General features: G+C 45.3%; 1 protein-coding gene across 1 annotated transcript in view; it reads right to left on the bottom strand.

Annotated features, from left to right (window-relative positions):
• The window catches only part of LOC106565962 (forkhead box protein J3), a 164,104-nt gene that overhangs the window by 60,858 nt on the left and 78,542 nt on the right, over positions 1-24,704 (bottom strand). The window contains exon 2 of the mRNA XM_014133654.3: positions 20,866-21,335. Coding sequence (XP_013989129.1) covers positions 20,866-21,189 — 324 coding nt within the window. The 5' untranslated portion in view covers positions 21,190-21,335. The remainder of the gene's footprint in view (positions 1-20,865; positions 21,336-24,704) is intronic.

Below are 24,704 nucleotides of genomic sequence, written 5' to 3'. Positions count from 1 at the left end.
TGCCATGGCCAGCGAAGAGCCCGGATCTCAATCCCATTGAGCACGTCTGAGACCTGTTGGATCGGAGGGCTAGGGCCATTCCCCCCCAGAAATGTCCAGGAATTTGCAGGTGCCTTGGTGGAAGAGATGGGTAACATCTCACAGCAAGAACTGGCAAATCTGGTGCAGTCCATGAGGGGTTGGATGTACTGCAGTACTTAATGCAGCTGGTGGCCACACCAGATACTGACTGTTACACCCCCCCCCCTTTGTTCAGGGACACATTACTCAATTTCAGTTAGTCACATGTCTGTGGAACTTGTTCAGTTTCTGTCGCAGTTGTTGAATCTTTTTATGTCCATACAAATATTTACACATGTTAAGTTTTCTGAAAATAAACGCAGTTGACAGTGAGGGGACATTTATTTTTTTGCTGAGTTTATAATAATAATTAAGACTTGATTTACTGAGGTTTTACCTAAAATTGCAGAAACATTAGCTGCTGGTTGCACTGAGCCACATAAAACTATGGAAGCCCATCCCCACCACCCAACAAATATAAAATGTACATCATACAAATCGGATATGTTTTCTCATTTCTAACATTGTGTGGTGATTTCAGAAGTGGCACCACAGGTCCCAGAGTGGTGGTGGTGGGGTGGGTTTTCTGATCTGGTAGTAGACTAACCTAACCAACTCCAGACCCTAGCTCTAGCATATGACATCGCAATAAATCACCAGTAAATAAAAACTTAATTAAAATAAAAACTATCATACGGGCTATGATGGAAGCAGAACATTTTTCTAAAATCAGATCATAGTGTTGTTTTTAACTCCTGGAAAAACTCCTGGCCCTAGGGAAGACGACAACATTAAAACCCTTTACATGGACAAAGAGACAACTGCGTTTGGACAATAAAACAGAGCTGAGCTCTGTGTATGCAGAGTTGCATCTGTAACTATAAAAGACACTCACAGTTTGTCATCACTATTGAGTTGATTAATTCAAGTCAATCATTTTGGATAAAAAAATGCCTCTGACCTAGCCACCCAAAGTGTGCATATAAACCAAAAGAAAACCTTCCCATTTCTCTCAGAAATAAATGGGCCTATTTTAAGCTATAAAAACATGACGTTACATTTTTCTCATGGCCCAGATGGGATCAGAGGGCATAGGCTTCTCTACACTACCTGCAGCTGTGGTGATTATCAGTAGGCTTCTCTACACTACCTGCAGCTGTGGTGATTATCAGTAGGCTTCTCTACACTACCTGCAGCTGTGGTGATTATCAGTAGGCTACAGTTGATCAGACTAAAGCACAGACTAAAATGTGCACGTTGCCAAATCATGAGGAATTGTATTTTTGAAAAATTGGTAGCGGTTATGGGCTTCCATATAAAACATTGTCGCAAATCTACAGTGAATTCACTTATACCCATGTTTTCGGTCTCAATTTGCTTTTACGACATGTAATGATGCATGCATGATCTTGATAAAAATGAAGCCTGGTTTGTTGTATGATTTTGGAGGATAGTTTGTCCTATCGGGGGACCGTTTGTATTTTGTATATGCAGCGTCTTCGGATGATGAGATGAACGTGGTTAGGTAGGCCTACCCCTGAACATTAACTCAGTACCACTACTTCTTACACACTACTGTTCAAAAGTATGGGGTCACTTAGAAATGTCCTTGTTTTTTTAAAGAAAAGCTCATTTTTTTGTCCATTAAAATAACATCAAATTGATCATAAATACAGTGTAGACATTGTTAATGTTGTAAATGACTATTGTAGCTGGAAACAACTGTTTAACTTCTTTGGGATAGGGGACAGCATTGGGAAGTTTGGATGAAAACCATGCCCAGCGTAAATTGCCTGTTACTCAGGCCCAGAAGCTACGATATGCATATATCTGGATACACACTCTAAAACACTCTAAAGTTTCCAAAACTGTTAAAATAATGTCTGTGAGTATAACAGAACTCATATGACAGGCAGAAACCTGAGAAAAATCCAACCAGGAAGTGGGAAATCGGAGGTTTGTAGTTTAAGTGATTGCCAATATCCTGTGTCTGTGGGGTCAGATTGCACTTCCTAAGGCTTCCAGTAGATGTCAACAGTCTTTAGAAGTTGTTTCAGGCTTGTATTGTGAAAGGGGATCGAATAAGAGCTGTTTCGCGCTTTGTGCATTTGGATTACTGGACTAAACGCGTGAACAAAAAGGAGGTATTTGGACATAAAGATTAACTTTATCTAACAAAACAAACATTTATTGTCTAACATGGAGACCTGGGAGTGCCATCAGATGACGATCAAAGGTAAGTGATTAATTGTAACGCTATTTCTGACTTTTGTGACACCTCTCCTTGGTTGGAAAATGGCTGTATGGTTTTCTGTGGCTAGGCGCTGACCTAACATAATCGCATGATGTGCTTTCGCCGTACAGCCTTTTTGAAATCGGACACAGCGGTTGGATGAACAAGAAGTCTATCTTTAATCCTATGTATAACATTGTATCTTTCATCAATGTTTATGATGAGTATTTCTTTAATTTGATGTGGCTCTCTTCAAATTCACCAGATGTTTGTTTGAGACAATGCATTTCTGAACATAACGCACCAATTTCAAATGAGGTTTTTGGACATAAAGATGAACTTTATCTTACAAAACACACATTTATTGTCTAACATGGAGTCCTGGGAGCGTCATCCGGCGAAGATCAAAGGTTAGTGATTAATTTTAACGCTATTTCTGACACCTTTCCTTCTTTGGAAAATGGCTGTATGGTTTTCTGTGGCTAGATGCTGACCTAACATAAATCGCATGGTGTGCTTTTGCCACAAAGCCTTTTTGAAATCGGACACTGTGGCTGGATTAACAAGAAGTTTCTTTAAAATGGTGTATAATACTTGTATGTTTGAGGAATTATAATTATGAGATTTCTGCTGTTTGAATTTGGCGCCCTGCAATTTCACTGGCTGTTGGCGAGGTGGGACGCTCACGTCCCGAACGAGAGAGGTTAATGGAGTATCTACATAGGCGTATAGAGGCCCATTATCAGCAACCATCACTCCTGTGTTCCAATGGCACGTTGTGTTAGCTAATCCAAGTTGATCATTTTAAAAGGCTAACTGATCATTAGAAAACCATTTTGCAATTATGTTAGCACAGCTGAAAACTGTTCTGATTAAAGAAGCAATAAAACGGTCCTTCTTTAGACAAGTTGAGTATCTGGAGCATCAGCATTTGTGGGTTTGATTACAGGCTCAAAATGGCCAGAAACAAATAACTTTCTTCTGAAACTCATCAGTCTATTCTTGTTCTGAGAAATGAAGGCTATTCCATGCAAGAAATTGCCAAGAAACTGAAGATCTCGTATAACGCTGTGTACTACTCCCTTCAGAGAACAGCACAAACTGGCTCTAACCAGAGTTGAAAGAGGAGTGGGAGGCCCCGGTGCACAACTGAGCAAGAGGACAAGTACATTAGTGTCTAGTTTGATAAACAGATGACTCACAAGTCCTCAACTGGCAGCTTCATTAAATAGTACCCGCAAAACACCAGTCTCAACATCAACAGTATAGAGGCGACTCTGGGATGCTGGCCTTCTAGGCAGAGTTGCATAGAAAAAGCCATATCTCAGACTGACCAATAAAAAGAAAAGATTAAGATGGGCGAAAGAACACAGACACTGGACAGAGGAAGATTGGAAAAAGTGTTATGGACAGACAAATCTAAGTTTGAGGTGTTCGGATCACAAAGAAGAACATTCGTGTGACGTAGAAAAAAATGAAAAGATGCTGGAGGAAAGCTTGACGCAATCTGTCAAGCATGGTGGAGGCAATGTGATGGTCTGGGGGTGTTTTGGTGGTGGTAAAGTGGGGTATTTGTACAGGGTTAAAGGGATCTTGAAGAAGGAAGGCTATCACTCCATTTTGCAATTTCCTGCTACAACAGGACAATGACCCAAAGCACAGCTCCAAACTATGCAAGAACTATTTAGGGAAGAAGCAGTCAGCTGATATTCTGTATATAATGGAGTGGCCAGCACAGTCCCCAGATCTCAACCCTATCGAGCTGTTGTGGGAGCAACTTGACCATATGGTACGTAAGAAGTGCCCATCAAGCCAATCCAACTTGTGGGAGGTGCTTCGGGAAGCATGGGGTGAAAAATCTTCAGATTACCTCAACAAATTGACCACTAGAATGCCAAAGGTCTGCAAGGCTGTAATTGTTGCAAATGGAGGATTCTTTGACAAAAGCAAAGTTTGAAGAATACAATTATTTCAATTAAAAATCATTATTTATAACCTTGTCAACCTCTTGACTATATTTCCTATTCATTTTGCAACTCATTTCATGTAAGTTTTCATGGAAAACAAGGCCATTTCTAAGTGACCCCAAACTGCGTGGCTTTTGCGTGGTCCCATGGTGTTTATACTTGCACACTATTGTTTGTACAGATGAACGTGGTACCTTCAGGCATTTGGAAATTGCTGCCAAGGATGAACCAGACTTGTGGAGGTCCACACCTTTTTTTTTCTGAGGTCTTGGCTGATTTCTATTGATTTTCCCATGATGTCAAGCAAAGAGGCACTGAGATTGAAGGTAGGCCTTAAAATACATCCACAGGTACACCTCCATTTGACTCAAATTATGTTAGTCTATCAGACGCTTCTAAAGCCATGACATCTTTTTCTGGAATTTTCCAAGCTGTTTAAAGGCACAGTCAACTTAGAGAATGTAAACTTCTGAACCACAGGAATTGTGATACTGTGAATTATAAGTGAAAGAATCTGTCTGTAAACAATTGTTGGAAAAATTACTTGTGTCATGCACAAAGTAGATGTCCTAACAGACTTGCCAAAAGACTTGCCATTTTTGGAGTGGTTGAAAAACGAGTTAATGACTCCAACATAAGTGTATGTAAACTTCCGACTTCAACTGTATATATATCATTCTATTGGTTGCAATCATTTTGTATAATAATTCAAATTGAAAAACTCTAAGCTGATTTGGGGGTATAAAAAAATCCCTGTTGTGTAGAAATGCCACAATAATACTGTATAACCGAGCCTTGATCACCAAAACAAAATGCATTTACCTTTTTTAGGGTAGAGGGTATAATAGTGAGGGGCAGATCATGCGCCACGTGTTGGTGGTTACATTTAGCCTTTGCATTACTTAGTAAAGGCCCAATTAAAGGAGAGGAAATAATGTGATTGCTTTGTGCCATGAAGTCTGGCAGAGAAACCAAAGACCTTTGATTTGCTTCCATGCCTACATTTCAATTACGGAGTTCATACTCCGCAATAAGAGCAATAATCAAAGCATACAACTCATAAAATGTAGGCAACAAGCATTCCTTAATCTACCATTCTTGACAGAGTCAAATTTATTCGTCAACTTTTGAAAACAAAATGGTGACTTAGGCTACGCCTGAGAATAGCATCATTATTTCTCTGGAATGGAAAAGAAAAAACATCCTATCACATGTAATGTACCAAGAGAGTCAAATTGGTTAGGCATTTTCATTTTCTATTCAGTATTAGAAACATGAAGGCCATGATTGAGCACCACTAAAGGCAGGACGGAGGAAGCTGTTGCAATTGGGTCGAACTCATCCGAAACGTGGTGGGGTTGTCTGGTGGCATCATGTATTCACTATGCCTGGTGAATGCAAACCTACTGACTCTGGGAGTTTAGCTGCTCAATGAATTGCAAGAAATTATAATTTTCTGTGGAAATATAGGTCCTTTGTTTCATGTTCAGGTGTGTTCTTCTCCCATTGCTCTCAATACAGAACAAACAGGGAGTAGAAAAGGAAACATGAACTTGATCACAAATAGACCAGGGGTCTTCAGGGCCACATTCACCTTCATCCGAAGCCTCTGGATAGGCTGTACAAAATACAAATGTGATCCCCCAATAGGACAGAGAGAAACTATCCTCCAATTATACAAAGTATGATCAGTAACTAGTCAAAGAAACAAACTTAAGTTGGTATGGGGCAGCCAATCACGTCATGCCTTTGCATCACAATCCAATAGAACATTACTCAATCCTGTAACCGAGGCAGATCTCCCGCGATAACCTGTGCACTATTCATTTTAAAGGAATGTACAGAGAAACAGAGAAGAGACTTTAGACTTGGATGTGCCGCCTTAGCTTCCAACTTCAGACCAAATCAGAACTTTCCTTGAATCTTATTTGACTTCCTACTGAGGTAAAATAGGTCACAGCCTTCCTAAACAGTCAAGGAGCCAAGTTAATGTAGAGCTGCCATACTCGCTGACCCATAAATAATACATTGCAGTGGTCAAGAAGGGCCAGACACCTCAGAGCACCCATTCATCCCACAATGGGCTAATTCAAAGCAGGAACCCTACAAATCAGCTGGGCTAGACAATCTGGACCCTCCCCTTCTATATTTATCCACCGCAATTGTTGCAACACCTATTACTAGCCTGTTCAAACTCTTTTGTATCGTCTGAGATTCCCAAAGATTGGAAAGCTGCCGCGGTCATTCCCCTCTTCAAAGGCGGAGACACTCTAGACCCAAACTGTTACAGACCTATATCCATCCTGCACTGCCTTTCTAAAGTCTTCAAACACCAAGTTAACAAACAGATCACTGACCATTTCAAATCCCACCGTACCTTCTCCGCTATGCAATCTGGTTTCAAAGCGGGTCATGGGTGTACCTCAGCCACGCTCAAGGTCCTAAATGATATCATAACCGCCATCGATAAAAGATAGTACTGTGCAGCCGTCTTCATCGACCTGGCCAAGGCTTTCGACTCTGTTAATCACCGCATTCTTAAAATCGGCAGACTCAACAGCCTTGGGTTCTCAAATGACTGAATCGCCTTGTTCACCAACTACTTCTCAGATAGAGTTCAGTGTGTCAAATCGAAGGGCCTGTTGTCCGGACCTCTGGCAGTCTCTATGGGTGTGCCACAGGGTTCAATTCTGGGGTCGACTCTCTTCTCTGTATACATCAATGATGTCGCTCTTGCTGCTGGTGATTCTCTGATCCACCTCTACGTAGACGACACCATTCTGTATACTTCTGGCCCTTCTTTGGACAATGTTAACAAACCCCCAGATGAGCTTCAATGCCATACAACTCTCCTTCCGTGGCCTCCAACTGCTCATAAATACAAGTAAAACTAAATGCATGCTCTTCAACCGATCGCTGCCCGCACCTGCCCGTCCAGCATCACTACTCTGGACGGTTCTGACTTAGAATACGTGGACAACTACAAATACCTGGGTGTCTGGTTAGACTGTAAACTCTCCTTCCAGACTCACATTAAGCATCTCCAATCCTAAATTAAATCTAGAATCGGCGTCCTATTTCGCAACAAAGCATCCTTCACTCACGCTGCCAAACATACCCTCGTAAAACGGACTATTCTACCGATCCTTGACTTCAGCGATGTCATTTACAAAATAGCCTACAACACTCTACTCAGCAAACTGGATGTAGTCTATCGGGCGGGCGGGTGCGGGTCACCAAAGCCCCATATACTACCCACCTCTGGCCTCACGGCTAGAAGAGCTACAGGCTGTTGGGTCAGGGAAGAGGGCTGCAGGACTCAAAGCCTGGGCTAACAAATCGGTCTGGGACACACCCACTCTGATCACCATATACATACTGTTGTATTAGGACAGAACTCACAACATCTACCTACTGTAGCCTGCATAGAGCCTGAGCAAAACCACAATGTAACGATAAACACTTAAAACACATTGATAAGATTCCAGGGTACAATCCAGTCTGAACACTGGCAACAAGTAAGCATAGTCAGTAGCAGTATAAAGACATTCTGCTTACACAGTTCCTGCCTTGTAGCAAATTTACTTCCATCCATTCATTTTTTTGTGTTTGTTAATGGGACTTTCATTGGATAAATTAACTGCAGAAAACATTCATTGAGAATGTGACATTGACAAACGAGCAATTACAACCAGCGATATTTATGTGTCATATCCCTGGCTGCCATGACCTGCGATTAGCCCCTCCGATGCAGGATGGGAGAGTTGTGGCTGTCAATAGGAGCGGAGAGGAAGGCTGAGCAGCCCATTCTGACATGTCATCCATCACTGGTTCTGCTCCGCTCCACTGCCACAGCTGTGTCACTGTCCCCCTCGCCATAGAGCGCTGACCCCAATGAGGACCCGCAGGCATGGAGATCAACTTTCACTCTCATAGGCTGTCCTGACGTGAGCAAGGCCAGAGAGAGACGCATACAGCAAAAAAACATTTGTGGCAATGATGACATTCTGATCACTACGTCAATATTTAGCAATGTTATACTCTGCACTTAGAGAGATATCTTGGTGTTGACCACATGAATTTAAATGCAGAAAGTGGAGATTGCAAGCGGCAGCGTGAGGCTATTAGCTCTGGGAGAATGACAGAAGGGGTGATCGGGGTTAAGTAATTACCACGGTGGAGAAAGGACGGATTAAACAAAGATGAAATGAAACGACATTGGCCAGCAATGTTCGCACTATAATTAGGCTACTAACCATGCTGATTACATCAGCACACCAAACATTTGGGCTGGCGACCTCTGTTTTTAATTCCCATCAGATGACAGTGATCAGCAGTGTGGATGTATAGGCTACATAACATAGCTTAGATTCCTGTACTGTAGGTGTAACTGCATTATGCTCAGTTGAGAGCTTACCTCAGCCAGCCTCCAGACCTCTGGCCAGATCACCAGCTAGTCTCCTGTTCCTCTGGACCTTCCCACAGACCTCACAGCTTCTGCTAATTAGTCATGGCTGGAGCTCTCTCTCTTCTTTCAAAAAGGAAACGCTGAGCACGGGAGAAAAGCTGACAAATTAGTAGCGAGATCACAGGAGGCAAACTGATCTACAGGGAGAGCAGACTACCTCAATTACGGATATTGTTAATTCGATCAAACAAAGACCAGGAGACAGACGGGAAGAAATCCTTCAGACACATTTTTTGTTGTTTTATCATTCATGGTTTTTAGAGCATTTATGAAAATCTTTATATAGCAGAAGCCAGCGGCAGCAGCACTAGCCGGTCTAGCCCAGCTTAGGCGGATTTAACAGTGCAGATTCAGAGTTAAAGGCGGATTCCAAGGACTGGGCTCTATTTATAGCATGTAGAATTCATTATGGCTCAGCGCCTCCCTCTCCCCTCTCGCTCTCGTTCTCCCGCTCTCCTGGCAAAATCACAGAACCTACGAGAGGCCATGCTTAGGTCAGACTGCCTTAACACAGAAAAGCCATGAGTAGGCTTTCAATAAAAAAACGAGACTGGCCAAGCTGATGCTTTCATGACTGGGCTTTACAGTATTCCTACACTGGAGCCATGATTAAGCTTTCACTGTCTAGCAGGGGCCTATGTTTTGTGCCATCATCATTAACCTTTATTCAAAGCTTTTTAATCAAGCTGTCACTTTTTAAGTCAGATGGTCCAGAGCTATCCTCAGACATTGCATTACATTTTTGGATAAGGCTTAATATACAGGATAACATTTTTTGCTATGTCACAATTGCACAAAACACAGGGAGTGTTATCAGACTTTTGCTGCCCTTACAATGACAGGTCATAGACCAGGAACACCATAATAAAAGGGACAAATGGACACACCTCAGAAACATTCACATTTACAATGCAATAAAAACCAGCAAGATTTTTCATTCAAATCTGACTGGGTACAAAATGATGACTCTAGGATTCTCACACTATCCGTTATCCCTACAGAAGAACCTGACGACTAGCTAATGATTTTCCCAGTTTTATGAGTCGTTTTAAAAGTGCTTAAAATTCTTTGCAGTTCATAACTTTAACTATGTAGCGAGGGTGATTTCCCCCCGAGCGGGCTCCATTTCCAGATCTGAGACGAGGCATGGGCACGGCCTATTGGAGGTAATGATCTCAGTCCCACATAAGCGATCTGGAACATATCTGGAAAAGCCATAAAAATACAGAAGAACCACCCCCTTCCCTCAGTTATTAAATACGCACATGTAAATCTCAGCCACTCCAAATTCAGCCCTGTAATGTACTTCAATGTACTGCTCAGGAAGTATCACTGCGGTGTGTAGTGTATCAGTCCAAACTCTATCCCCAGCTACTGAGCGGCTCTACAGCCAATCCTGCTTCCCCACTGCTTTAGTGTCGCTGTAGCGCTCAGTGGCTGAGTAACGTTCCAGCATAACAGAGAGAGAGATGCAGTGCTTTTGGAAAGGCCTGGAGCAGTGACTCAGCATAACAGAGAGAGAGATGCAGTGCTTTTGAAAAGGCCTGGAGCAGTGACTCAGCATAACAGAGAGAGAGATGCAGTGCTTTTGGAAAGGCCTGGAGCAGTGACTCAGCATAACAGAGAGAGAGATGCAGTGCTTTTGGAAAGGCCTGGAGCAGTGACTCAGCATAACAGAGAGAGAGATGCAGTGCTTTTGGAAAGGCCTGGAGCAGTGACTCAGCATAACAGAGAGAGAGATGCAGTGCTTTTGGAAAGGCCTGGAGCAGTGACTCAGCATAACAGAGAGAGAGATGCAGTGCTTTTGAAAAGGCCTGGAGCAGTGACTCAGCATAACAGAGAGAGAGATGCAGTGCTTTTGGAAAGGCCTGGAGCAGTGACTCAGCATAACAGAGAGAGAGATGCAGTGCTTTTGGAAAGGCCTGGAGCAGTGACTCAGCATAACAGAGAGAGAGATGCAGTGCTTTTGGAAAGGCCTGGAGCAGTGACTCAGCATAACAGAGAGAGAGATGCAGTGCTTTTGGAAAGGCCTGGAGCAGTGACTCAGCATAACAGAGAGAGAGAGATGCAGTGCTTTTGGAAAGGCCTGGAGCAGTGACTCAGCATAACAGAGAGAGAGATGCAGTGCTTTTGAAAAGGCCTGGAGCAGTGACTCAGCAAGTGTGCGCCCTGTCCAGAGCACAACAGTGCATCACTGTCCAGCAAAATGTGTTGCTCGGCAGGGAAAGACAAAACAGACTTAAAAGCTCATGTTTAGGCTACGATTGGTTGTATGGAACCTATAGATAAGACTGAACTGTGAAGTCATGGTCATGAGCAGGGAAGAGATACTGTTACATATAAGAACAGAGCCAAAATCGGTACATACAGGTCACAAGAGACAGCTCCAGAGCCCAAGCCCTTTCATGTTCCTCCTCACTGTAGTTGACTCTTCACTCCGCGGGGTGGTGGGGACAGCGGCTCCTGCCAAATGGATCCGGGGCATGCCAGCCAGCATGTCCTCTCTGCCCACTCTGAGGGGCAGAGCGTAAGCAGTGGGGAGGCGGTGGGTGGCAGTAGCAGGAGAGGGTTTAAGGTGAGGCTGGTGGGTGGGCTGCCAGGCAGGAGCTTCCTAACACGGGAAACCAGCTCACAGCAGGATCAAACCGGCTGCTGAATGTATCACTACCGCCACCGGGCCACCACACATCCACTTCTGCTGCATCTACAATTTACAGCAATCTGGGGAAAGACGGAGTCGCTAAAGATATTCCCACATGCACCTCAGAAAACAAGGCTCTCACTTGCACTGCACTCCCTTTGATACAGAATGATAAGACAGGGTTCTAAAATGTCAGATTTTTTGGATGAGGAAAAATAAGCTTTAGTGTTAGGCTACTGCCTAAATGTGTATCTGAGCTGCTGAATTATTCAATATCAGCAAAGCTTTTAAAATGTAAATGCTTGCTTAACAGCGTAATGATGATACAGGCTGGATGAGCAGATGGAGGCATCACAGTCTAGCATTGAAGCAATTTTACACTTTCCCATTCCACGCCCTGAAACCCAAGCTTGTGGGAGATTGCAGGGGCAGAGGAAAGTGCAAATACTCTTACCTGGCTGATCACATTTAAATAAGCAACAGAAGGAGCTGTCTGGGATTTCTGTGCTGTAGTCAGTCACTACAGTAGTGAGCAACAACATTCTCTCCAAAGTAAATAATGTCCCGGAGGAATGTCAGCTCTCCAAATCACCTCTTAAAAAATACAAATGTCTCCAGGCTGCCATTATTAAGCCTGCGCCATCCAATAGGAAGGCCAACCTTTGATCTGTTTAGGGTGCTGTGTATTTGCATTTTATAATGAGATCAGAGGCTAGTTCTGTCCAGGGCCACTGCAGAAGGCAACACCACACCCCAGCTCTAGTCTACAGACTGGCCGACATAGGTCTCCTCCAGTGTCTGAGGCTGTCTCTATTAACATGTTACAGTAGCTGTGGCTGCAGTAGGGGAGATGGTGTTTGTTGGGCAATCAGCAGCTATATGCATTATTTTTTCTGCTTCCCTGCATGCATGTGTAGAAAAAACAGGGGGGGGGGGGGAAATCAAGCCAGTAGCAACAATCTCCTCCTCAACAGTTAAAGTTCAAAAGCAAATATTTCAGGAATTTTTAAACTGGTTGAGAATTGCCCCACATTTTCTTTGGCATCCCTCACCTGAGAGAGACGCAGTAGGGAACTTTCTGCAAGGAAAGAGTTTCTGCCTGCTCTGGACGACATTCGGTGTGGGAAGCAATATTTGAGATGGGGGTGGGTGGCAACACAGTCAGAAGCTGTTGGATGAGGTGTGTGTGTGTGTGTATATTGTGGAAAGTCTCCATCTATACTGTTGCCAAGGGGACTCCTTTGGAGAGAACTGAGAGCACTAACACATAAGCCTGTGATGGTCATTACATTTTGGATGATGGTAATTGGCCAGCCAACTGACTGCAGTCCCCATCATTTTTATATATACAGAAATATATTGTACATTTTTTTGCACATTTAGACTGCATGTACTGCAATATAAATAAAATGAATGGAACAAGCATCCTCATTCAAGTCAATGATGGCACAATGGTGGAGTGGCAGCTATTGTGAGGAGCAAAGCAGAAGTAAATGCAGGAAGTAAAAGCACGTAGTGTACCCATCAACGTGGTGTGATTTGTTGATTAAACACGACTGACATTTCAAGAAAATACATTCCATTGCATGCGCCACATCAGTTAACATAATTTCAAGGAACATTTTACATTACAATGGAAATTGCATCACAATACCAGACAGCCATTGCGAATGTACCCATGAGTTTACCAGTCAAATTGCTCGGGTTAGAGGTTCCAAACCGTTCTCCCGGTGTGTGGCGGGAGAGGAGGTTGAAAACGCTATGTCGGGGACCGCAGGCAAATTGGTGTTGTGACATAATCGCGGCAACAGCAAAACATAATCTAGCGAAGTCTAGTGACAAATCAAGGGGCCAATAGGGATGGGAAAAAAATCCCAAATAATTGATAGTCGGATATAATTTACTATGTATCGTGTTGTTTGGACAAAAATCACAATATTGGCCTCAACCACAGACCATGAGTAACCACGCCAGCCCAAGACCTCCACACAGGAGTATTTCTGTCTGTAATAATGCCATTTTGTGTCGAAAAACTCATTTTGACTGGCTGGGCCTGGTTCCCCAGTGGGTTTATATGAATTGACTGATTTCATTAAACTGTAACTCAGTAAAGTCTTTGAAATTGTTGCATGTTGAGCTTCTATTTTTGTTCTGTATAAATAATTATATATACACACACCACCGGTCAAAAGTTTTAGAACACCTACTCATTCAAGGGTTTTTCTTTATTTTTACTATTTTCTACATTGTAAAACTATGAAATAGCACATATGGAATCATGTAGTAACCAAAAGTGTGTTCAAGAAAACAAGATACATTTTATATTCTTCAAAGTAGCCACCCTTTGCCTTCACAGCTTCGCACACTCTTGCCATTCTCTCAACCAGCTTCATGAGGTAGTCACCTGGAATGCATTTCAATTAACAGGTGTGCCTTCTTACAAGTTAATTTGAGGAATTTCTTTCCTTCTTAATGCATTTGAGTCAATTAGTTGTGTTGTGACAAGGTAGGGGTGGATACAGAAGATGGCCCTATTTGGTAAAATACCAAGTCCATATTATGGCAAGAACAGCTCAAATAAGCAAAGAGAAATGACAGTCCATCATTACTTTAAGACATGAAGGTCAGTCGTTACAGAAATTTACAAGAACTTTGAAAGTTTCTTCAAGTGCAGTCACAAAAACCATCAAGTGCTATGATGAAACTGGCTCTCATGAGGACCGCCATAGGAATGGAAGACCCAGATTCACCTCTGCTGCAGAGGATACGTTCATTAGAGTTACCAGCCTAAATGCTTCAAAGTTCAAGTAACAGACACGTCAACTGTTCAGAGGGACTGCGTGAGTCAGGCCTTCATGGTCGAATTGCTGCAAAGAAACCACTACTAAAGGACACCAATAATAAGAAGAGACTTGCTTGGGCCAAGAAACACGAGCAATGGACATTAGACCGGTGGAAATCTTCCCAAATTGGAGATTTTTGGTTCCAACCGCCGTGTCTTTGTGAGAGGCGGTGTGGGTGAACAGATTGCGGCTGCTAGAATCCTAAATAGAACCAAAAAATGTGATCATATTACTCCAGTGCTAACCTCCCTACACTGGCTTCCTGTTAAGGCAAGGGCTGACTTCAAGGTTTTACTGCTAACCTACAAAGCATTACATGGGCTTGCTCCTACCTATCTTTCCGATTTGGTCCTGCCGTACATACCTACACGTTCGCTACGGTCACAAGATGCAGGCCTCCTAATTGTCCCTAGAATTTCTAAGCAAACAGCTGGAGGTAGGGCTTTCTCCTATAGAGCCTCATTTTTATGGAATGGCCTGCCTACCCATGTGAGAGATGCAGACTCGGTCTCAACCTTTAAGTCTTTATTGAAGACTAATCTCTTCAGTAGGTCCTATGATTGAGTGTAGTCTGGCCCAGCAGTGTGAAGGTGAACGGAAAGGCACTGGAGCAACGAACCACCCTTGCTGTCTCTGCCTGGCCGGTTCCCCTCTCTCCACTGGGATTCTCTGCCTCTAACCCAATTACAGGGGCTGAATCACTGGCTTACTGGTGCTCTTCCATGCCGTCCCTAGGAGGGGTGCGTCACTTGAGTGGTTTGAGTCACTGACATGGTCTTCCTGTCTGGGTTGGCACTCCCCTTGGGTTGTGCTGTGGCGGAGGTCTTTGTGGGCTATACTCGGCCTTGTCTCAGGATGGTAAGTTGGTGGTTGAAGATATTGAAGATATCCCTTTAGTGGGGGCTGTGCTTTGGCAAAGTGGGTGGGGTTATATCCTTCCTGTTTGGCCCTGTCCGGGGGTATCATCAGATGGGGCCACAGTGTCTCCTGACCCCTCCTGTCTCAGCCTCCAGTATTTATGCTGCAGTAGTTTGTGTCGGGGGGCTAGGGTCAGTCTGTTATATCTGGAGTATATCTCCTGTCTTATCCGGTGTCCTGTGTGAATTTAAGTATGCTCTCTTTAATTCTCTCGCTCGGAGGACCTGAGCCCTAGGACCATGCCCCAGGACCACCTGGCATGATGACTCCTTGCTGTCCCCAGTCCACCTAGCCGTGCTGCTGCTCCAGTTTCAACTGTTCTGCCTCGGGCTATGGAACCCTGACCTGTTCACTGTGATTATTATTTGACCATGCTGGTCATCTATGAACATCTTAGCCATGTTCTGTTATAATCTCCACCCGGCACAGCCAGAAGAGGACTGGCCACCCCTCATAACCTGGTTCCTCTCTAGGTTCTGGCCTTTCTAGGGAGTTTATCCTAACCACCGTGCTTCCACACCTGCATTGCTTGCTGTTTGGGGTTTTAGGCTGGGTTTCTGTGCAGCACTTTGATATATCAGCTGATGTAAGAAGGGCTATATAAATAAATTTGACTTCCGCATGTGTATTTCCCACCATAAAGCATGAAAGAGGTGGTGTTATGGTGTGGGGTTGCTTTGCTGGTGACACAGAATTATTTAGAATTCAAGGCATACTTAACCAGCATGGCTACCACAGCATTCTGCAGCGATACACCACCCATCTGATTTGCGCTTTGTGAGACTATCATTTGTTTTTCAACAGGACAATGACCCAACACACCTCCAGGCTCTGTACAGGCTATTTGACCAAGAAGGAGAATGATGAGTGCTGCATCAGATGACCTGGCCTCCACAATCACCCGACTTCAACCCAATTGAGATGGTTTGGGATGAGTCGAACCACAGAGTGAAGGAAAAGCAGCCAACAAGTACTCAGCATATGTGGGAACTCCTTCAAGATTTTGGGAAAAGCATTCCAGGTGAAGCTGGTTGAGAGAATGCCAAGCTTGTGCAAAACTGTCATCAATGCAAAGGGTGGCAATTTGAAGAATCTCAAATACACTTTTTTCATTACTACATGATTCCATATGTGTTATTTCAGAGTTTTGATGTCTTCACTATTATTCTACAATGAAGAAAATAGTATAAATAAAATAAAGCTCTTGAATGAGTAGGTGTTCTAAAACTTTTGACCGGTAGTGTATATAATTTTGTTGGAAGGTTATGACTGTTTTTTTAATGAATGTCTTCATCTCTAGCCGATGGTTACACAGTTCTAGGTAACTGTGCCAGCCCTACGGTTCCCAAACTACGGGTTACCTGGAGTTGGAGTGGGACAAAGGAGTTTGCGGTGTAATCAGTGGGCGTGGCTCCGCCGGACACACGTTTTCAGAGGACCTGATCAGATTAGACGGCCGGTTCTTAGCGGGATTATAAACCTGTTTTGTAAACATGGATTTCAAATCTCTGCGCATAATAAGCGCTTTTGCATTGACTGGGTGGGATCCCGGTAATCCTCCAGTATCTAGACATTTAATACCTTTACACTGAGGTTTATGTGTATCGCACCACTAAGGATCCCACACTAACGCATTTCAGCAGTAGCCTAAAAGACCAACGGTTCCCAAACTACGGGTCGCGACCTCATGTGGGCTCGTCTGATATGAAATGGGTTAGCGGGAGAATTTCCAAAATCCGGGGATAAAAACAAATTATAATATCGTCTTTGCATCTCAAAATCATTGTAATGTGGTTAACCTTAAAAATAGAAATTATAACGATTCATATCTAAAAGATCACATTCAACCAGAGAGTGCCCTTAGATCACAGGAAAAGGGCACACTAGAGCGTTGCACTTGAATCATTCCCACGGTGAATGGCTAGGCCTGCTACGATATGAAACCACACACTATTGCAGAGACTTTGATATTACCAGACGCAATTGATACGGTGAAAACAACGTGTGGGGAGGCAGAGGCACAGAAACTCACATCAATACCTTTGTCAGATAACACTGTTAAACGAAGAATGTATGCTATTAATAGCAATCAAGAGGAAACTGACTGAACAACTCAAAAACGGACGTTAGCTGTGAGGGCCGAGATGCCCATGCATTGATTTTTGTTCGCTATACTTGCGGGGGATGCTACATATTGTTCTGTCTCACAATTCCCAAGCAAGAAACAGCACAGGGGATGTTTATTATGCTGCATAACTATATTGACAAAAACAGATTCCATGGGATGGAATGGTGAGTACTTTTGAACAGATGGGGCTCCATCCATGGTGGGACAGAGGTCAGGCCTCTGCACACTAGTTCTGAATGTGTCTGCCTCTGCCATGTGGACACATTGTATGATACACCGAGAGCAACTGGCGGCAAAAGAGCTGAGCACAGAACTCAGAGATATACTGCAGCAGGTAACTTCAATTGTAAACTAAATCAAATCACATACCACTGCACTGCCTGTTGCAAAACTATGTGGAGATATGGGATTCGTTTCACACCGTGGCTTGGTGGTTATCAAGGGGGAGTGTAGGATATATTTTTGCATTGAGAGAGGAACTGTTGTCATTCACAATGGATGTAAAAAAACAGACTTGGTTGACCTATTGTAATGAAAAGAGAATGTGTCTCCTTGCCTCTGAAACAGAAAGATTTGGGAAACTGAATGCAAGAATGCAGAGGAAATAGAAAAAAAACATTCTACAGATGAGTGACCAAATCAGTGTATTCAGAGGATAGAATTATTAATGAAGAGAATTTTTCAAAAGCGAACCATTCACGTTCCCTTGGCGGTGCATGTTTCTAACAGAAAACATCAGTAAGTGTCCCAGCTGCTATGAGACCAGGCTGGTGTCCCACACGAGTAATGACTGCTCACCTCCAATGCTTGTAAGAGGACTTTAGGACCTACTTCCCAGTCCGTTTGACTGTGATCCTGGCTCAATTGACATGCCGGTAAGTGAAATCGAACAGCTGATCGAGCTGTCATGTGACCAAATGCTGCAGACAACACATTCACGGGTCACTACGGAGGAGTTTTGGTTCCTGCAGTCTCCCTCTGAGCATTAATGCCTTGTTCAAGACAACTGGGAACACGGGGAAAAAAGAGCTCAGACTGGGAAAAATTGTTTAATGGTCATCCAACTCGGAATTCCAACTCGGGAACCTTTCAAGGGGTCCAACTTTCCGACCTGAAGATTACTGACATAATTTCACTTCCCAGTTGTATTGAAAGCACCATAAAACTCATGGTACCCTTAGCCAGCTTATATCTGTGTGAAGATGGGTTCAGTGCTCTCTTCTGTATTAAAGCCAAATATCCATCCACGTTGGAAAAGCTCTGACGCGACATGCATCAAGCACACCCATCTCATTAGTGGTGGTGAAACAACCTCCATTATGTCAGACTCATTTGCAATTGACTACCATCGCCCCACATTAAAAGTATGTGATAGTGAGTTGAGAAGACAATCAGAAATAGTGTTAAAATGTTTTTCCATTGACTGCTACAGCCCCAAATAAAGTAAACATTAATTACATAATTTTTTTCACATAGTTGGGCTCGTGAGAATTTTCAGATATTAAAATTGGGTTGTGTTCCAAAAACAGTTTGTGATCGCCTGCTATAGGCTGTGTGCTGGGAGAAAGCACGTCACGGCAGGGACGAAGTTAGACACCCAGGCAGGACATCATCGCTTTAAATTCATTAGTGGACGCTCAGGAAGGAGCCAGACAGTGTCAAACTCATAAGCTTAGAAACTGACCCACAGCCTAACGTCTTGATAGCATTAAAAAGTCTCCGAGACGAGAGCTTCTGATAGGAGGAGACACCTCCTAACCTGGGAGAGACCAGATCGCTCTTATTCCCCATTTAATCTGGAGAAAGTCATTAGGGCCAGCGCCACATATCCAATATTGTAATGACATGGACTTGAATGGATGGGATTGAGCAGCAAGATTGAATTGGAGTGAACGGAGGATAGGACTCCACACAGAGAGGGGTCCATTTTAGAATACAAGAAGCTCTATAAAATGTACATACATGATTCTATCATGTAACATGCTCGGTGATGTTGGTACAAATAGATACTATGGGATGAGGGGGAAAACTACAGAAAGGATGATGCATCCTTAGGCAAGTATTCTTGTAAGAGGCATACTGGGTCAACAATATATAATACAGGAATAGCCCGTGAGTTTCTAGCTGTTCCCCCAACAACACCTTTAACTTATAGAGCCTGTCCTACAGCACAGGCCCATATAAAAAGAGACCACATTATGAAACTCTTCTGCATCACTTCAGAGTTTAAAACATTGTCAAAAAGGTGCTTTAGAGAGCGTGTAAGGAAGCCTCTGTCTACATGCCTGCTCGTGGTCGCTGTGTGTGAATATTCACTCCTTCAAACACAGCATTCATATTTCTTTGACCTTGATGAATTATCTGTTCTTACTGACAGCACTTATTGATATTTCTTAAAAGCGTAGACTAATGGAGTTATATTGAGATGATTAAATGAGTTGCCGGCGCCTGGATTAGCCCGGTTTCATCTCGGCGGCGCAGCCTGCATTATCATACAGAGCAGACGTGTGCGTGCACTGGGTCCTACATTCCTGCAGCGCACCGACATCACTGGGGGAATAGCGGAGCGATGACTGCATCCGACCTACATTCACCTCACCCAGACATGCTCACAACAACCCTCACACGCCCACTAACTCAACTACAACACATGCTATAGCTGCATTCCTATCCTAGCAGATACAACGGAGGAGGATAGGATGACTACTGCTAAAGACAGCATCCCCAGGACTAGCACCCTGCTAACTCAACTACATGCTTTTGCTCTTAGAAAATGGAAATAAATGAACAGGGAGCAAAACATGTGTAGTGCCATTACATGTTTAACATCACAACCTGAAGATTGTCAACCTGAATACAAGTCAACATCACCATAAAGTACAGATGTTAAAAGTTGTTCAAAAGGTCATTATCCACTATAGTTTAGTAACCTTAGCAAGATATTGCATATCTACAGAGTTGACATGAAGCCAACTCAACCCAAATGTATAATATTGTTGGATACTTTCTTCCCCTTCCATAGATTCACTCGCACACACACTTGCTCTTACACACAGGAAATGGGCTACATACATTGTGCCTGGCTGCAATAAAGCAGTGCCTCACATTCTGGTCCATATAAATGTCACTGACTGGAAAAAACAATATCAATTTCTATCTGGGCTCTGTAAAAGGCAATCAGCATAGCTTCATCTCTGTATATCACGTGCTCCTTGAGATGACACAGCACTGGCTCTCTCTCCTACATAATGGCTTTCTCCTATCAAGGCATCTGCAATGAATAATACCACCCATGAATGGGCTATTTAGTCTGTGTTCGCAAAGATAGGGCCATCTCTCGCTCTGAATATTAATCCAGAATTGTACACTTCACACAGTTCTGAGGGTTGCTCCTATTATTTCACTCAAAGATGTAAGGCACTTAGTGGATATAGAGTGGGTAGTCTCGCTTTGAGCTTTAGTGAAATAACAGTGTGGGTGATTATAATGAATGACAGTTAGCTTTATGTCTAACTCAATGTCTACAAACCATCTCATACACTCTGTCATGACATCAGCTCAGAATGACATCCATTCTACTCCAGCTCCTTTCTGTCCATCATCTTACCTTCCAGCCGCTGCCCGCCTCCCTGTAGTAGGGGAAGTTATCGCAGATCCACTGGTAGATCTCGCTCAGGGTCATCTTCTTCTTCGGCGAGCTGTTGATGGCGAAGGTGATGAGGCTGGCGTAGCTGTAAGGCGGCTTGCCGTCTTTGTGCTGCTGGACCTCCTCCTGGTCCAGAGTGGTGTTGGGGTCCAGCATGGCGCTCTTCTTGCCCATGCCCGGCCCCCCGTGGTGCCCCTGGGCATCAGCCTTCTGGATGGCTGCCCGCATGGTCAGCTGAGGCAGCCAATCCATGGATGTCAGACTACTCTCCAGCTCCGACGTCATAGTGACGACAGGCTGGGCTGCGGCGAGTCTGTGGTGGTAGAAGGGGGTTGATGGGCGAAATGCAGGCCAGGTGAGGTGAGTGGAGGCTGAGGACAGGGCTCCCCAGCTCAGGGCTTCAGCGGTCTAGCTGTCTCTCTGAGTGAAACCTAGAAGATGAGGAAGCAGAGTTTTTAGTCCAACTACATACATTTTGAAATTACACTAACAATGAGGTTGGTTGAGCATAACTAATTACACAAACACGTCTGGCAGCTAGCTAAGCATTCAGTATCCAATTAGTACCATATTTCCTGTAGTGAAACTGTACACTGCAGACTGGTTTTTGGTACTTTCAAAATACCAGGGCTCCCTTAACATGTGGATGCTTCCCATTTTTCATGTGAATATAGAAGGGTTGGGAAATGCCAGGGATCTGGCAATAAAATAATAACAACACTAAGTGCCAATACAATATTTACATTGTCATTTAGCAGACGCTCTTACATGAGCAATTAGGGTTAAGTGCCTTGCTCAACAGCACAGACCTATTTTTCACTTAGTTAGCACGGGGATTCGAACCAGCAACCTTTCGGTTATTGTCCCAACGCTCTTAGCCGCTAGGCTACCTGCGGTTAAGAGAGATTCTCACGATTCTATATATGTATTTCGATTCGATACTTGTATTTTACTGTGATTTGATGTTCCACACATACTGCTCACCATATGTCTGTGGCAGAGAGAGAGCATGACAAAACCAGTTTATCAGTAAGTGCTGAAACCATGTTGGCTCACTATTTGGAGAGAAGATGGAGAACAAGCTATAGGATGAACAACACAGGAGTTCTGGAGCAAGTACAGCCCACTAGTGCTAACTAAAGTAGAAGGAAAACACACACGTACGTGTGTATATATTCATTTTTTCATTTTTTTTTACAGTCAAATATTGATACATCCCAATATTATTTTTGGACAATATAGTAGCTGTACCGATTTTTTCCTTCATCACTAGCATATAGGCAGTGTGGTTGTGTAAACAGATCCTGGACACAGGCAGGTTTGATTGACTCAAATCTGTGCCATGTCTTCGGTTCCACTCCTGAGCTGTGGTAGTGCAGTTTGTTTCTGTGACCACATAGAGAAACTAATCTGAGTCGTGTTCATAACACCAGCAAGGCTGTCTGACAACCACTCATAACCCCTGATCCCAGGCCAGCACACAGGAACTCTAACCCCAAATATCCCACCACCGCTGCAAGTTAGCTGATTCACACTCCTCTCCCTGCCCACTCTGCGCTGCTGCCCATGCCAGATGGGGAATTGTTTTCACAACTGCCAGCGAAATGGGGGAATGGCTCATGAGGAATTGCGACCCTCGCGAGGTTAGTAAACTCCCCTCCCCTTTCACTCCCACAGGCGGAGCCTCTAACGTAAACAAGCAGCCCTGTGCAGTTGTGCCAACCACAGTCCTCAGCTCAGCCCTCTGCCTTCCTCTGCACCCACAAACAGCTTCTCTCTGGGATCGCTGCCCTCTGGTTTAAAATAGAAGCAGAGGAGAGGTCTGAAGTTACAGGCATAGATAGGTGAACGCATGCTGCCATGCCAAACAACACCCCTGTGTAGTGACACTGCACTATGACGGAGAGAAAGTCCCGCAGGAAAAAGAGAGCGGAACCTCCAGCCTGTATGTGTGTGTCCTCACAAGCCCGCCGTGCTGTATTAAATACCTCACAGGCCGCTGAGGGTTTGAGGGGCAGTAGGAATGCCCTTGACAGAGACACCGACTGAAGAGATGCAGAAGCAGCACTTAGAGCTCACTGCTGCTTTATTCCATGACACTACCAAACACCACAGTGGCTCTGGAGCTAACTCAAATAAAAGGTGAGTGAGGACCTGCTAATGAGAGGGATTTTATGACAAATGATGGTAGAGCGGCACGGTCGGCACCCAACCCTCTCCTAGATCAAATAAATACCGGATTCTCATTACGTGCCGTTGAACACAGGAATCCCAGATTGTTTTACAAATTATTGCATTTCAACACAAGCCACATCACCCGGTGTCTAAACCTCACCCTGCATGGTCTGTCTATGTGTCTGTCGCTCTCTGGGGCCGGTCCTAACCGGCGTGTCGCTCTCTGGGGCCGGTCCTAACCGGCGTGTCGCTCTCTGGGGCCGGTCCTAACCGGCGTGTCGCTCTCTGGGGCCGGTCCTAACCGGCGTGTCGCTCTCTGGGGCCGGTCCTAACCGGCGTGTCGCTCTCTGGGGCCGGTCCTAACCGGCGTGTCGCTCTCTGGGGCCGGTCCTAACCGGCGTGTCGCTCTCTGGGGCCGGTCCTAACCGGCGTGTCGCTCTCTGGGGCCGGTCCTAACCGGCGTGTCGCTCTCTGGGGCCGGTCCTAACCTGCGTGTCGCTCTCTGGGGCCGGTCCTAACCGGCGTGTCGCTCTCTGGGGCCGGTCCTAACCTGCGTGTCGCTCTCTGGGGCCGGTCCTAACCTGCGTGTCGCTCTCTGGGGCCGGTCCTAACCTGCGTGTCGCTCTCTGGGGCCGGTCCTAACCGGCGTGTCGCTCTCTGGGGCCGGTCCTAACCGGCGTGTCGCTCTCTGGGGCCGGTCCTAACCGGCGTGTCGCTCTCTGGGGCCGGTCCTAACCGGCGTGTCGCTCTCTGGGGCCGGTCCTAACCGGCGTGTCGCTCTCTGGGGCCGGTCCTAACCGGCGTGTCGCTCTCTGGGGCCGGTCCTAACCTGCGTGTCGCTCTCTGGGGCCGGTCCTAACCGGCGTGTCGCTCTCTGGGGCCGGTCCTAACCTGCGTGTCGCTCTCTGGGGCCGGTCCTAACCTGCGTGTCGCTCTCTGGGGCCGGTCCTAACCTGCGTGTCGCTCTCTGGGGCCGGTCCTAACCGGCGTGTCGCTCTCTGGGGCCAGTCCTAACCTGCGTGTCGCTCTCTGGGGCCGGTCCTAACCGGCGTGTCGCTCTCTGGGGCCGGTCCTAACCTGCGTGTCGCTCTCTGGGGCCGGTCCTAACCTGCGTGTCGCTCTCTGGGGCCGGTCCTAACCTGCGTGTCGCTCTCTGGGGCCGGTCCTAACCTGCGTGTCGCTCTCTGGGGCCGGTCCTAACCGGCGTGTCGCTCTCTGGGGCCGGTCCTAACCTGCGTGTCGCTCTCTGGGGCCGGTCCTAACCGGCGTGTCGCTCTCTGGGGCCGGTCCTAACCGGCGTGTCGCTCTCTGGGGCCGGTCCTAACCTGCGTGTCGCTCTCTGGGGCCGGTCCTAACCGGCGTATCGCTCTCTGGGGCCGGTCCTAACCGGCGTGTCGCTCTCTGGGGCCGGTCCTAACCTGCGTGTCGCTCTCTGGGGCCGGTCCTAACCTGCGTGTCGCTCTCTGGGGCCGGTCCTAACCGGCGTGTCGCTCTCTGGGGCCGGTCCTAACCTGCGTGTCGCTCTCTGGGGCCGGTCCTAACCTGCGTGTCGCTCTCTGGGGCCGGTCCTAACCTGCGTGTCGCTCTCTGGGGCCGGTCCTAACCTGCGTGTCGCTCTCTGGGGC

The sequence above is a fragment of the Salmo salar genome, chromosome 12 (genome assembly GCF_965601325.2).
Source record: "Salmo salar chromosome 12, fSalSal1, whole genome shotgun sequence".
In the NCBI taxonomy this organism is placed as follows: Eukaryota; Metazoa; Chordata; class Actinopteri; order Salmoniformes; family Salmonidae; genus Salmo; species Salmo salar.
The sequence above is the reverse complement of the archived record's forward strand: the minus strand, read 5'-3'. Positions and strand labels throughout refer to the sequence as shown.